The 15,793-nt window shown below is 33.3% G+C and overlaps 1 protein-coding gene across 4 annotated transcripts in view; it reads left to right on the top strand.

The window, feature by feature from the left end:
- Positions 1-15,793, top strand: part of LOC129948426 (palmitoyltransferase ZDHHC8) — a 121,960-nt gene that overhangs the window by 86,001 nt on the left and 20,166 nt on the right. For 3 of the 4 annotated variants that reach the window (XR_008781870.1, XM_056059429.1, XM_056059428.1), the window contains exons 5-6: positions 8,537-8,731; positions 8,794-9,049. Coding sequence is in view for 3 of the 4 variants with exons in the window: in XM_056059429.1 (XP_055915404.1) it covers positions 8,537-8,731; positions 8,794-9,049 (451 nt within the window). In the remaining variant the exon portion in view is untranslated. The remainder of the gene's footprint in view (positions 1-8,536; positions 8,732-8,793; positions 9,050-15,793) is intronic. The other variant, XM_056059430.1, reaches the window with a different exon arrangement.

Here is a 15,793-nt window from a genome sequence, read left to right as displayed (position 1 = left end):
AATCTACGAACAAACCATAAAGTTTCGTATGTTTTTGCTTATATATTTTTGCAATGTTAAGCAGCGCGAAGATTTGACCCACTGTGGAATAATTCTCTCTAAAGCCAGCTTGGAATTCGTGTAGGATATTTTTGTTTTGAATCCATTTCGTTAGTCTGCTGAAGATTAGAGCGGTAAACAATTTGGATACAGAGTTTTGGAAGAATATCCCCCTATAATTAGCTGGATTTGTAAAATTTCCTTTTTTATGAAGAGGGTATACGAGTATGATGGTTTTTTTAAAGCTCTTTGGAAAGTCTTCACTCTCGAAAAGTCGGTTAAACTCATCTTTAAGGGCTTGGGCGAATTCAGTACAACCATTTTTATAAAATTCGAAAGGCACTCTATCTTTTCCTGGTGATTTATTATATTTGGTGTTCTTGATGACTTGAATTACCTCAGCTAGTTCAAATGGTACATCTAGATACCCATCGATAATTTGGGGTTCTGCGTAGTGGATACTGGGTGATTTTTGAGGTCTGTTCAAAAGTGTTCCAAAGTATAATTTTTAGATCAGACGAGTAGCAGAAAATGAGGAAAGAGCATATTTTGCTTATGTGTCTGAGATTTCATTTTTCACACCGATAGAAAAGGCACGTTATCATGTTGGTAAGAAAAGTTTATGGGTCAAAAATATGAGGAACATTTCTTTGCATGACTCCCATAAACTTACATTTTTTTAAAATTTGTTTATTTTCCACTCAAAACAATTACAATTAGGTACATAGCTTAAATAAACTTAAAAAAAATAAACTTAAACATTTTAATTTTAGTAAATGACCACGAAGGTACGCATTACTTATGTGTATTATTTAGGTATTATTTTTAATCATATCTACGATAACATTTTTTGTTTTTATATACATAGCTGCAGTCATTTTGGTTGTAACGACTTTATTGGGCAGATTCAGGTAACACAAGGAACTTGAAAGTAAGGCAAGTTTAAAGTGTCCGATTGGCTAGCTGCCAAAAAATTGCCTTCCAATTAAGGCAACTTTATTGGGAAGTTGACTGGAAAGCTAGTCCAAAAAATCTCCCTAACTATCAAGTCAAGTCAACTTATGTCAAAATGACAATCAATGGTGTTTTTTCATTCAACTGAAAGCTGAACTTTATTAATCTGTGATTTATTTATTTATTTTCTACACAATTCTATTTGATGATTTATGCAATAGGGTTCCTTGTCAAATTGGAAAAGGAATAAGTATTATTTCCTTAGAATACGAAATACAAGTCGAGATGGAATTGTAGCTCGCATAAGGATTGTTTTGTAAACAATTATGTTTTTGGTAGTTTTAGTGCGATGAACATAAGGTAGGGGTTAGTGATATAAAGTTCCGAGTTTGAAGTTTACGACACTTGAAAAACTAACTAGTTGCCTAGGTCAAAATCTACGTTCAAAGAATGCATTTGACTACAAATGAAGTCCCTTATGTTGTCTGAACCTGCCCAATGTCAACTGTTCCATAATAACTGACAGCTCTCCATATCACAACACATCCTTCACGGCTATAATTAAACTTTAAACACCCTTTTAACCTTAATCGTATAACTTTTGTTGTTCGTCAAGTTACCGTTTTTTTCTGAAGTCATCCATTTAAGGCGCCAGTTATCGCTTGGTTTTCATCATTGAAAACAAACATTGGAATTTTTTTGACAGGTTGTTTATAGCGATCATTCAAAATTTTTGTCATTGAAAAATATTTCCTGATTGGAATCCACCGAAAAATGTTTACTGATAGAAATATGTCATTGAAATTGTGTGCTATTGGGACACAAATCAGTGGAACGATTCGTTTCACTTTTGAACATAGAAGTATCAGCTGTTCAGGAAAATGCATTTCCGTGCGGAAAATAGAAAAATACATGCGTAGTTACACTTTTTTCCCAACAAAAATTATTTGTGTGATTTCCGATTAATCAGTATATAATTATATTTCTAATCAAAGGAAGCACTCAAACATCGATTTACATTTTTTTTTCGGATCGATTTCAATGATAGCTATAATTGGCCCTAAGATTTTTATTAATTCTTAAAACTGTTGAGGGAATCGCGTTTACATCAATTTTTGAATTAACTGTCGCCACAGAATCAGAATAATCTGATGCACACCTTAAATCTGCTCGTCATTTTTGTCCTTTCTTAATTTTTTTTTTTACGAATCTTAATTTTTTAAATAAGTTTAAAAGTAATTGAAACTTTGGTCAATTGTATCAGCTGCTGCACTTCCGGTTTGGTCTTTGTGTGTGAAAAAATCGATTTAAGCTTTTGAAATACTGCTAAGGCCTATGGAATACTTTACAAGTGGGCACTTTACAAAACCTGCACTTAAATAGATACTCATCATATTATTAAATTTTAAATTAACAGTCAAGTTTTCTCACAAGACCATAGGTTTCTGTCCCGGTAGATCAACAGAACCAGAATGATGTAGATTTTATAAAGAACCTTCCTACGATTATTCAGCCTTTATTTATTAGCAATTAATATTTAATATCTCGTTGAAAACCCTTTATTTTTCAACACTGCATCCATTCGATTTGACATAGAGTCTACCAACTTCTGGCACTTTTCTTGTGGAATCAAATATCACACTTCTAAGAAAATTCTTCATAGATCATTTTTGTTGGTAGGTTTATGCTTACTAACCTCAATCTTCAGTTCATTCCAGAGGTTCTCAATAGGATTTAGATCCGGTGATTGAGAAGACCACTCCAGTACGTCCAATTTGTTACGCTGACACCAGAGCTTTGTTGATTTGGCCGTATGCTTGGGGTCGTTGTCTTGCTGGAAACGCCGTTGAAGTATGTCCACAAACGACTTCTTTGTCATTATGCCATCTATAACGAATATTTGACCAACGCCCCAACAAGAAAAACAACCCCATAACATTATGCTGCCACCGCAATGCTTCACGGTTTTGTGTACCGCGGATTGTAGGCTTTGTTAGAAATAACAACTTAATACAATTTATACTTTGAATATTTTCACTTTACTTAATTTTAACATATCTTCATTTCTTTCCTAATTACTCAATTTATTATTTTCTCAAACTAATTATTATTCTTATTCAAATTGTTCAACTGTTTAGTTCAAATAAACTATTTCCATATATATAATTTAACAGAACTTGGTTTCAATTGAAAATTAACAGGTTATGGGCCCAGGACCCAAAATTTAAATAAGAAATTTTAGAGAACTACTCAGAGTATACGTATATACATTTCCAGCTCATGATGAATGACGACGGAGAAAAATTCAAAATTCCACTTTTTGATGGAACTGGGTTTAATAATTGGAAATTCCGTATAGAAACATTATTGGACGAATTAGAGCTACTTGAATATACCAGTGAACCTTATCAAGAAAAAGTTAAATTTCAAACCGAAGACACAGAAGCTATTCGCCTTCAAAAAGGGAAAGAATTAGCTGCTCATAAGAAGAAAGACCGAAAATGCAAATCTCAACTAGTTCAAAAATTGGCTGACAGTCACTTAGAGTACGCAAAAGATAAAGAAACAGCATTCGATGTATGGAAGACTCTATGTGATACATTTGAACGAAAAGGAATTGCCAGTCAACTATTAATTAGAAAATCTCTTCTCAGCATAAAATTTAATCCAAGAAATGATACTCTTGCAAACCATTTCGTTAGTTTTGACAAACTTATTCGCGAATTGAGATCAACAGGAGCAAAGGTAGAAGAACTCGATATTGTATGTCACCTGCTACTTACTATGCCATCGGAATTCAACAATGTAGTTACAGCAATTGAAACTCTCTCAGGTGAGTCTCTTACTATATCTTTTGTAAAGAATAGATTGCAAGATGAAGAATCGAAACAGCTTGACTCGCAAAAACTAAAACGAGAAGAACCTGTGTCTTCAACAGCGTTTGTTTCACATCAAAATAAGTTTATGAACGAAGCACAAGGTCGTTTTCCATTCAAATGCAATTATTGTGGAAAAGTTGGCCACAAAATAGCAGTTTGTAGAAAGAGAGCGAACGACTTAAAATACAAAAATCAAAATTCGGCCCATTTAGTCACAGAAAATATTAGTCAAAGCAATGAAGACGGTTATTGCTTTTCGGCATCAATTGCAGATGATTTCGATCATCACGTACACTGTTTTCTGGACTCAGGTGCATCGGAACACCTGGTGAATAGCAACATCTCTCTATCAAACATTAAAAAAATTCATGAACCGACCAAAATAAAAGTTGCAAAATCTGGAACTTATTTAACAGCAGATAAAGTTGGAGACATTCAATTGTCAAGCTTCGTTAACGATAAAGAACATTTGATTACCGTAAAAAATGTTCTTTCTGTTCCGAACCTCGAATACAATCTTCTTTCGGTAAGAAAATTAGAAATGAACGGTTATTGCATAAAATTTGAAAATGGATGCGGAGTGATTTCCAAGAATAATCGAACAGTTGCAATTGCACATCGAAGTCCAACTGGATTGTACCAAATAACTTTCCGAAAAACCTCCACGGCTCTTCTGAGCGCAAATGACAGTAGCTATGAAATTTGGCATAAGAGAATGGGTCATCTCAACGCTGATGACATCAAGAAACTTCAAAACCATACGAACGAAATAAATATAGATGTTTTAAGTTTTTCCAAAGAGACATGTGGTATTTGTATTGAAGGTAAGCAAAGTAGTTTACCACATAATCAAGAAAGAAACAAAGCATCACGACCACTGCAACTTATACATAGTGATGTCATAGGTCCTATAAACCCCGTATCTTATAACGAAATGAAATACATAATTACATTTATCGACGACTACACACATCTCACAGTTAGCTATCCTATGAAGTCAAAAACAGAAGTTTTCAAATATTTTAAAATTTTCGAGGCCATGGCAACAGCTCATTTTAATTTGAAGTTAAGTCGTTTTCGGTGCGATAATGGCAGTGAATATATTTCAAGAGAGATAAAAGATTTTTTCGAACAAAAGGGTATTCAATTTGAATTCACAATAAGATATACACCCCAACAGAATGGAGTAGCCGAGCGGATGAATCGGACCATCCTCGATAAAGCAAGATGCATGATGCTCAACTGCAAACTCGGCAAAACTCTTTGGTCTGAAGCTGTTCAAACAGCCGTTTACTTAATAAACAGAAGTCCAACATCATCACTTAAAAATAAAATTCCAGCCGAACTGTGGTTCGGCGAAAAAATAAAATATTCGAAAATCAAGATTTTTGGTTGTGTTGCATATTTGAAGATTCCAAAGCAACTCCTGCAAAGTAAATTTGATTCTCGATCCGAAAAATGTTTTTTTGTTGGTTATTGCCCCAACGGCTACAAACTTTGGGACCCACTAAATCATAAAATTATTCTTGGCCATGACGTTGTATTCGATGAAACGAAATTTTCCTTCGAAACTTGTAACAGTAGTAATAATTGGACTGCAACGGAAAATGAAATTTTAGAATATGACGAACAAACTGAATTAGAAAAACAAAATATACAAGACTCTGAAAGTGGAACTGAAACTCAAGTTAGAAATGACAACGAACAAATTGAAAAAACATTGGATCAGCCTCGTCGATCTAATAGAATTACCAGCACGCCAAGATATCTAGAAGATTACGCAATTATGGCCTTTCATGCTGAATCATTTATAGAAGACGTACCAGAATCTTATGATGAAATTAATTCTAGAAACGATAAAGAAGAATGGTTTCAAGCGGTAAATGAAGAAATGTCAGCTTTGCTTAAAAACAAAACATGGGAGCTTTGCAACACTCCCAAGCACACACGATTAATAAATAATAAATGGGTTTTTCGTCTGAAAAGAGATGAAAACGGAAACGTTGAAAGGTATAAGGCAAGATTAGTTGTTAAAGGCTGTGCTCAGAGAGAAGGATACGACTACAAAGAAACCTACGCTCCAGTTGCTAGACTAACAACTCTAAGAATTCTTTTGTCTATTATCGTAAAGGAAGATCTCTTAACTTGTCATATGGATGTCAAAAACGCATTTTTGCACGGTGAGCTTGAAGAGGACGTATTTATGAAAATTCCAGATGGTTTTGAAAGCAAAAATGGCTCGGTTTGTAAACTTAAGAAAGCTCTCTACGGTTTGAAGCAAGCACCTCGAGCATGGAACAAAACGATTGACAGCTTCTTAACAGAAATCAACTTTAAACGATCAGAACTCGACAAATGTTTTTATATGATAAATTCTGAACAGATTCGAATTTTTCTTCTTCTTTATGTTGACGACATGTTACTTGCGGGGAATAATGAAGCAAAACTGAACGAAATAAAGAATGCTCTCAAAGAAAAATTTGACATGAAGGATTTGAGAACGCCAAAAACATTCTTAGGAATAAGCATCGAGCGCACCAACAGAGGCCTTCATTTGAATCAACAAATCTATTTTAAAAGAATTCTTGATCGTTTTAATATGCAAGACTCGAACCCTACGGATATACCTATGGAAACCACCTTTATCTCTTCTAACGAAGTCGACAAAATTCAAGATACAAAACCTTACCGTGAACTCGTTGGATGTTTAATGTTCGGGATGTTAGCTACAAGACCCGACTTAAGTATAGCTGTAAATTACTTTAGTAGATATCAGCACGAACAAAATGAAATGCGTTGGAAAGGTCTCAAAAGGATACTGCGATACATAAAAGGAACCATCGACTTTGGCTTACAGTTTATAAAAGAAGAAGAAGAAGACGCACCCTTGACATGTTACGTCGATGCAGATTTTGGAAGTGAAAAGGATCGCAAATCAACATCTGGTTTTCTTGTCAAGACCTTCGGTAATGTCATCTCTTGGACTACCAAAAGACAAACTTCAGTTTCACTCTCTTCAACTGAAGCTGAATATGTTGCTTTAGCATCAGCAACAGCCGAATTAATTTGGATTAAAAACTTTTTAGAAGAAATACAAATTATCAGCGACGACGTTTTACCTTTGATATTCGAGGACAATCAATCAGTAATTCATCTACTCTCTAAGTGGGAGCATAAAAGACTTAAGCATGTTGATATTAAATATAACTTCGTTCGTGATTCGTATGAAAAACAAATGTTCACTATAAAATACATCAATACAAAAAATCAAATAGCAGATATCCTTACAAAACCACTTCCAAAGCTCCAGTTCATCAAACTTCGTGACAAGCTTAATTGCGTTAGTAAAAGTATTTTCATCAAGAATTCACAAACTTAAATGTTATTAAGTTGAAGAGGAGTGTTAGAAATAACAACTTAATACAATTTATACTTTGAATATTTTCACTTTACTTAATTTTAACATATCTTCATTTCTTTCCTAATTACTCAATTTATTATTTTCTCAAACTAATTATTATTCTTATTCAAATTGTTCAACTGTTTAGTTCAAATAAACTATTTCCATATATATAATTTAACAGAACTTGGTTTCAATTGAAAATTAACAGGCTTCACACTTTGGTGACGAACAAACTGTTTTCAATCCATTCCAAATAAATTTATTTTCGTTTCATCGCTCCAAAGCACATTTCTCTACTGCTTCTTGGCCGAAAGTGGGTCGTCTTTCATCTGATGCCTTTTTTGGTTAGGACACCTTCCTTGAAGATCGTGCATGAAAGCCAGCATCCTGCAAGATACGACGAATAGTTCTAGAACTTACTGACGTTCGTATTTCTTTTGAGGACATAAACGGATTCGTTTTAACTTTTATCACCAACGTAGTTTTGTCTCTTGCAGTCATTTTAGATGAACGCCCTCTGGTTTCTTCAACATTTTTGGAGTTTATAGCATACCACACCATTCTGGCAGAGCGTCCAATGACTTTTGCTATCTCTCTCATGGATCCACCGCTGTTATGCAGAGCTAAAATGGCTTCTCGTTGGCCTCGAGTCCAGTGCTTCGCTCTTCCCATTTCTATGTGCCATATCTAAATAGAGAGCCTAAAATTTAAAAAATATTCTCACATTAACAAATCTCACCAAAATTTTGACTTTTTCAATCTAATAACAACTTTTTTTCTTACTTTAATTCCAATGTTGCTATTTTTTTGGCGAGCAAATTTTGTAGTTGCTATCTACTGAGTGCATAATATTACAAATAACTTTGTTTACCCACAGCATCAAGCGTTGAATAGATAGGCAATATAATAAATGTTACAATAACACAGCTATTTGTTCACATGTTCGCCTAACTAAAGTGTAAGATATAGTATTACCTAAAAGTAAGAAGCGTTGATATTATTTTGGCCATGGCAAGTTCTAAAATATTGATTTAAATTTGTTTTTGATCTAAACAATAGGTACTTACATTTTATGCGCATAGGATCATCTTTAACTTAGCCCTCGACGAATATATTTAAATAAAAAACGTCAGAAATTACTTAAAAAGATTCCAGTATTAGCTGTTGTTGTTTTTATTTTGGTTTATGAATAACTTAAAATTAAATATAAATAACCTTACAATATCTGAATAACTTTTCCTTAACTCTGAACACATAACAGTATTTGCCTTATGGGCATTGTAACAGTTTTAGCAATCCCAATATTTGGTTTAACTGGATTCCATATGGTATTGGTTTCTCGTGGCCGTACGACGAATGAACAGGTGACTGGAAAATTCAAAGGTGGCTATAATCCTTTCTCACGTGGTTGTTGGCACAATTGTTGCTACACCCAGTTTGGTCCACAATATCCGAGGTAGATAATAATGATATTTTTGTATTAACTTTGTATTATTAATAATTAAAAAATAATTTCAGCTTGCTTAAGCCCGAAAAATATGCTGCTCGTCGATCGCATAAAGATAACCAAGGCATCAGTACAATAACCAGCGATAGGGAGAATAATACAGCGGGAGGCGGCGGAATGGGTCGCAATAATGCAACTAGCCAAAATTCTACAGGGATGCAATCAAACTATTACGACCGGGACAGACATCATACTCAGGTAAAGACTTATACGGACCAGGGCAATGGTTATAATCAACGGTCGGGCAGTTCAACGCTTTATAGTAAGGTGGGTACACTTGTTGTTCTTTTGGAGCTTTTTTATTTTCGTTCTTTCCATCTATCTTTTTCTCTCTCTATTTGTCTATTTATATTTTTTTTTAACTATCTATCTATCTCTTTTTTTATTTAATTTAGTTTAATAGTTTTTTTTTTTTTTTTAATTTTAATAATTTGTATTTTAATATTTAATTATTTAGTTAAGGTTTTTTTTGTAATTTTTATGTTGAATAATTTTTGGATGATAACGTTTGGGTGTTATGCTAAATATTATGAAATTTATCTCAGTACGTAGAGTTAAAAGTAAAAATGTAGTTCGCATTTGTTTTTAACAATAAATTAACGGTTGGAATGATTTGAATTTTTAAACAGAAAATTATGTAAATATTACAGATATTTTAGAGTTGATTCTTAAATTCTAGAATTTTAAGTAGAAGTTATTTAAATTAATAAATTTATTGCTTTTCTTGCTTTGGCGAAACTATTAGTGAAAATGTGAAAAGGAATGCGCTTCAAAAGTTAATTTTTTGTATGAATTTTTTAAAATCAAGCAAAAGCTTTCTACATACATTGCATTTTGTATTTGTATCAATTCCCTTAAGTTAATTACTCAAAATATTCAGATCAGACAGAACATTGGACTCCCGGGGGTAAGAGATGAAGAAACTGCGATTGAAAAAAAGTTATATACATTTAGACAAAAGAATTTATTTTCGGTAGAGTAAGAAACATGGTAATCAGGTCTCTTAGCAACGATTATTATACATTTGTGTACCAACTGATATTTATGAACCTTCAAAGCCAGTGCAAAATATTCGGTAAAAAAATATACATTACTAGCGGCCTAATGACCTAAATTATATATTGTTTATATTATATTTATCAGCAAAGAGTAAAAACTAAGAAATAAAAAACAATTTTGTACTCTTACTATGGGTTAGTCTAAAACAGCTTTTTTATTTTTCCATTTTGAGCAGGAATAAATAAAAGGTTGGGGAGTACCGACTCTGGAACAGGCAACATGAAGTTGGCCATGTGAAAAACCTGATTCCTCCAAATTGACACCACAAACGTAAAGTGTTTGCCCTTGGGCCTTATTTATGAACATCGAAAATGATAAACGCAAATGATATTGTAATCTTTTGAATTCCTATTGCATATCATTTGGAATCATAGCGATACTCGGTATCAAACAAGCTTCTTGTTTTGATTTACCAGTTAAGATTGTAGCTTCAATCAAATTTGGCAATAACTTTTTCACTGCCAATGTGGTGCCATTACACATTTTTGGTGGATTCTTTTTTCGCAATAATAATAAAAGAACCAATTTTCAGATTCAAGCAATGCGGTACTATACCAGCCGGTTCCAATGAATTTAAAAATTCAATTGGATAATTCATTGCCTCATCTTGATTCATAACACTGTCAATTGATTTATGTGTCGTGAATAAACCTGGCAGTTTCGTTTAAATTTTAAATTTAATAGCATTGATATGAATGTTTTTCGGTCTCAAATGGCGCGTTCCCTCAACCAATCATGATTTCTGTAATTCTGAAGAATATTCTAAAAAACACATTAAATCAACTGATTTATAGATTGCGCAATTTTAAAAAAATTGTTCTGAAAAGTAATCAATCCGTTGGTTCTGTCGATTGGTATTTTGCCATCACCAATTTCTAACAATTGTTATGAAAACTCATTGGCAGTTGTGTCAGTGTCAATTTTCGTACATATCTCCAAGGAACTGATGACTTCAAACAGGCGTTGATTTCATCATCAGGAGTTGATCGAGGAACGATAGGCAATGTTTGACGAAAGTCCCCTGACAGCAATATCAGAGCACCACCAAAAAGCTTTTGATTACCGCGTAAATCTTGCATTGGTCGATTAAATGCTTCTATTGATTTTTTATTCGCCATTGTGTACTTATCCCATAAAATAATTGATGTTAATCGCAGAACTTTTGCTATAGCAGATTTTCTCGAAATATTGCAACTTTTAGTTTCAATCCCCTTTACATTCAATGGCAATTTTAATGCAGAGTGTGCGGTCCGACCACCTTCTAATAATGTACCCGAAGATGCAAGTGCCAGTGCAATTTTCTGTACAACGAAAGTTTTGCCTCAACACGTTGCAACTGATTATATCTGCGATGAAGTACAATATCACGGGATTGAAACTGATCATCAAGAATAACCTCATCAATTTTCGAAGCATTGAATAGTCTTCCATGTTCTCCAAAAGGTGTTCTATAAGCCCTCATTACAATTTTGTGATTATTAGATGACAAAAGATCAAGAGCATTTTTGAACAATTGAACTAATGCGTTATGCTGATGGACAAACCTTTGTAGCTCACGAATTATTTCTCGTCTTGTATTTAACACAATTGCACAACGTTGATCCAATTCACGATATTCATCATCAATAAAATAGATTTGCACAAATTAATGATCAGCGTCGGGGTATGGCAATAACTAACCAGCTTGATGATAAAACTGTCCCTGAATCTGTAACATGTAAGCAATTTTAGATAGATGTTGAATCAGAGTTTTTAAGACTTTATGATTCAGATTGATATAAACATGGGACAATCCTGTTGAGGTATTTACCTTTAATGGCGGCATAAAATTATCTCTAATAATTTTAGTAGCACTAAAAGAAGTGATTTGAAATGCCGAATTTTACTGTTGAATATTACTCAAAAACTGCTTTGCCGTTTGAGATGTCCGCATCACAATGTGGACATATTGCGTCCATCATTCCAATGTATTCCGTACATACTATAATCAATCTGACTATTGTAATTAAAAGCAGCACGCAGCATATTTCATCTCAAACATCACGACGTATTCGTGATCCCCGAGCAAGATTAAGCAAAGGTACTGGGTCAACAGATCTATTCTGTGCAGTTGCACTTGATTTGCATTACGCGATCGACGACCTATTTTTAGTCGTCTTGCTCGTGGCATTTTACCCTCACTCAACAACTCAACAATATTTTGGAAAATATAAACAACAAAGCAATAACTATCGCTAAAAAAATGAAATGACATATGATCACATTAAATATGTTTAACAGAAAATTCTTTATGTTCTTCGATTGTTTTACCAAAGGTTCAAATCGGCTTTTAAGTATTAGTACAAAATTGTTTGTGTATGGAAGTATAAAAAAATGTAAATTTAACACTTTATCAAGACTTTTTTTAAATTTTCTCTACGTACTAACCTTCTCTGGAGTTCCACGAATAATTCAAGACCAAAATTAGCCAAATCGGTAAAGGCATTGTTGATTTATAACATTACAACGAAAAGTGGCATTGATTTTTGTATATATAGATTTTTCCATTGAACTTAGGCAACAATGAGTTCGAAATATTTTAAATTGGTTTAATCTTTTTCGTTAACAGTTAAATGTTTGTATTTAAAATTTCTGTTCAATTGTTTGAACTATTACTTTACTTAAAAAGGGAGGTTTTGATATATTATGGAATAATATTTCTTCCAAAGGACTTCTTGCCAACTAATTTGTCTAATTAATTTTCCATGTCTTCCGCTCTCTTTTTATTCTGCTAGGGATTAAAGTTCAACGCAGAAACCTGCTAGAGTATCCTTATTCTACTTAATGTTACCTTTCAAGTCTGAGGATATGTTACCCAAGATTTCAGAAAAACGCTGTCTGCATTCAACTCTAAGTTCTGATTTACCTGAAAGCAGTCAACGCCAGGGCCGGACAAAGCATATGTGCAAGATGTGCAAATTCACAGGGCGCACAATTCTGGGGGCGCATAACCAGGAGAAAGAAAATGTAATCTGATCTTGCGCAAACAAATATGTACTGTTACTATTTTCCATTTTTTTTAACCACAAACATTCTTAAAATAATCTCAAAAAAAAATTCATCACAACTGTCCTAAGATATCTCTTGCGCACTAATTAACATCACTTTCATGATTGCATTCAATGAAAATTTAACTCAAGAATATGACTGACTCAGTTGATTTTAGACAAGTTTGAATTACATGGAATTTTAATAAGCAAGTGTCGAAGCCAAAGTTATGATAATGGTTCCAATATGAAATCGAATCGAATCAAATTCGAACCCTGGAACTAAGAGCATTTTTCGTTCCATGTTGCTCGCATTCTTTAAAATTAGTGGTTAGTGATGCTTTTTCGATTAAATTTAATGTTTGTATAACTTTTTTTCAAGTTCCACAACGAGGTGGGATATTTATAAGAAAAAAATTTCAAGTCTTAATTTGAAACCCCTTTCTTAGACTAGATGGAAGAGCAGGTTAGAAGCATTGAGACCTTTTAAAAACAAATTAAGAAGAAACACATTTAGCCCTTATATAGAAATAGGAAATCAAGAGGCAAAAAACATTGCAGAATCGTTAGGAAATAACATTTTTGATTTTACAATTACTTGTTGCCTGAAAATTTGGTTTGATGTTTTAGAGCCGAGTAAATATTTGCAATGTCCGTCCGTTAATCTGTCAACTGGCATAAAAGTTTTAGAAAATACAAAAAACAGTTTAATTTGAATGCGTTCCGATAAAAAATTTAATGGATAGGTTTGTTCAATTAACCGAGCGTAACCTATTGCTAGTTCCCTAGAAATACTAACAATGTTTCTTGAATCTTCATCATTGCGATTTCAACGAAGACAAAGAAGACTTTATGCTGATGAATGCCTTGAAACTATATTAGACCCGAAACAAAGATTTTAAGTAGATTTTTTCCCCAAATTCTTAATGAAACCATTCAATCAATTACAGAAAGGTTTGAACAGCTTGATACATATAACATCAATTTTTCATTTTTATGTAACATAAGCGAATGTTTAAAAATTAAAAATGTACCTGCGTCATGCCTTAATTTGCAGAATGTTTTAACATTAGGTAGTTTGAAAGATTTAGGTGGAAAAGAATTGTTTCAAGAGTTAAATTAATATGCCTGCTTGTTACACCACAAAGCTCAAGTTTAGATGTGCTAAATTTAATTTTTAGTTAAAACCTTGAAGATTTTGCTCCGAATTTATTTTTTCTCCAAATCCCTTATACAATCCCGGCCACGGTAGTTTCAGGAGAACGTAGTTTTTCTAAATCTAAAATTATTAAAAATTATCTTAGAAAAACCATGACTCAAGAGATCTATATTGTCCATGGTAGCTTCAGGAAAATGTAGTTTTTCTAAACTTAAAATTATTAAAAATTATCCTAGAACAAACATGACTCAAGAAAGATTGGTAGGCTTATCTATAATGTCCATTAAAAAGAAATTATTAAATTGTTTAGACTTTGATGATCTCATTTCTGAATTTGCAAAATGTAAGGCCAGAAAAGTAAGTTTCCAAGTTTAAACGTTTCCCCTCTGCTCATTTTATCGCTGCGTTTTAGTTTATGGTTTAGGGTTACTTGGGATACCTCAATAACAAAAAAAGCACTGAGAGTCTGAAGGTCTACCTCCTGAGTAATGTGGAAAAGGCTTATGCTTGTGTATCAGTTTATGTGTGAAAATATTAAAAAGCGGCGCTTTCTACTAATCTTGCACAGGGCGCAAGATTGCCTGGGTCGGTCCTGGTCAACGCTTTCATTCCTTTATTATACCAGAAGACTAAGGGCATTTTGGGCGTAAATTCAACAGAAATAACTACTGCATGATTTCAAGTTTCAAAAACGCCGATGATCAATTTAAACCGTTTGATGTTTTTGTATAAAATGTGATTTTATGAACCTTAAAGTTCGATTTTTTCCGTAACTTCTTAACGGCACTTGATGACTTATGCATCAAATGAAAGTAATTTTTTTCAAAAAACATACATTTTCAGCTCTTTCTCTTTATATTGACAAAATAATCCTCAGAGTTTTAAATGCCTTTTGATTTTTTCATTTTAAAGGGTTGGTTTAGTATTCCTATACAAATTCTCCCAAGGTGTTTAAATCATTGATGTTGCTTTGGTAGCCCTTGATCATGTTTCTTATTCTAATTATGATTTTGAAAGCAAGTAATTCGCAACATTCAACACTTGCCGATAACTACAGCCACTCCGATGCTCAAAAAGGACCATTCCATTGCGTGTCCTTAGAAAAATCCAACAAGGAATTCCTTTAAAGAGTATCCGTAAAGCATATGGGCCTACGTTTACCTGAATTGCCTCTGAATTTATGTAATCATCTTCTTTTTAAACATCGATCGCCTTAAGGCGGTTTTTTCCAAGTGTTTGTCTTATTGGATCTCTTAAACTTCATTTGCCAATGAAGTAGAACGAGCGTCCATAATAAACGTCTTTCGGAATAGTTACTCAAGTTCTGTATGTATGATGCGTTAGTAAATACAGTTAGGGTTTCCTAGGAGTGCAATAAAGCCCTTCCAGTTTTTACAATCATTAGTTCACGTTGAACATCCAAAGATATTTCCAGTTTCTCAATCATAGATAAACCCAAGTCAGGCTCCAATGCAATGATCTTTTGTTATTTGCAGTGCTAACAAATCCTCATTTATAGCTTTGAATACAGCATTTCTTATCATGCCTAGCTGTCTTGAGTTAAGAGATTCCACACCTCAACAGCTGCTATGTAATTAACAGCAGCATGCTTAGTCACCAATCAGCTTACCGAGGTCACGAAATTTTGGAAATCTTATTTATTTATACACATAATAAGCATTTAATGCAATACAAACATAGTGTAGAAACTTAGTTTTCCAGAAAGCGATCACAATTTAACTAAAATTGATGTTTTATTTCAAAAAC

Source organism: Eupeodes corollae, chromosome 2 (genome assembly GCF_945859685.1).
Source record: "Eupeodes corollae chromosome 2, idEupCoro1.1, whole genome shotgun sequence".
Taxonomy (NCBI): domain Eukaryota; kingdom Metazoa; phylum Arthropoda; class Insecta; order Diptera; family Syrphidae; genus Eupeodes; species Eupeodes corollae.
Note: the sequence above shows the minus strand (reverse complement) of the source record. Positions and strands in the feature narration are given on the sequence as shown.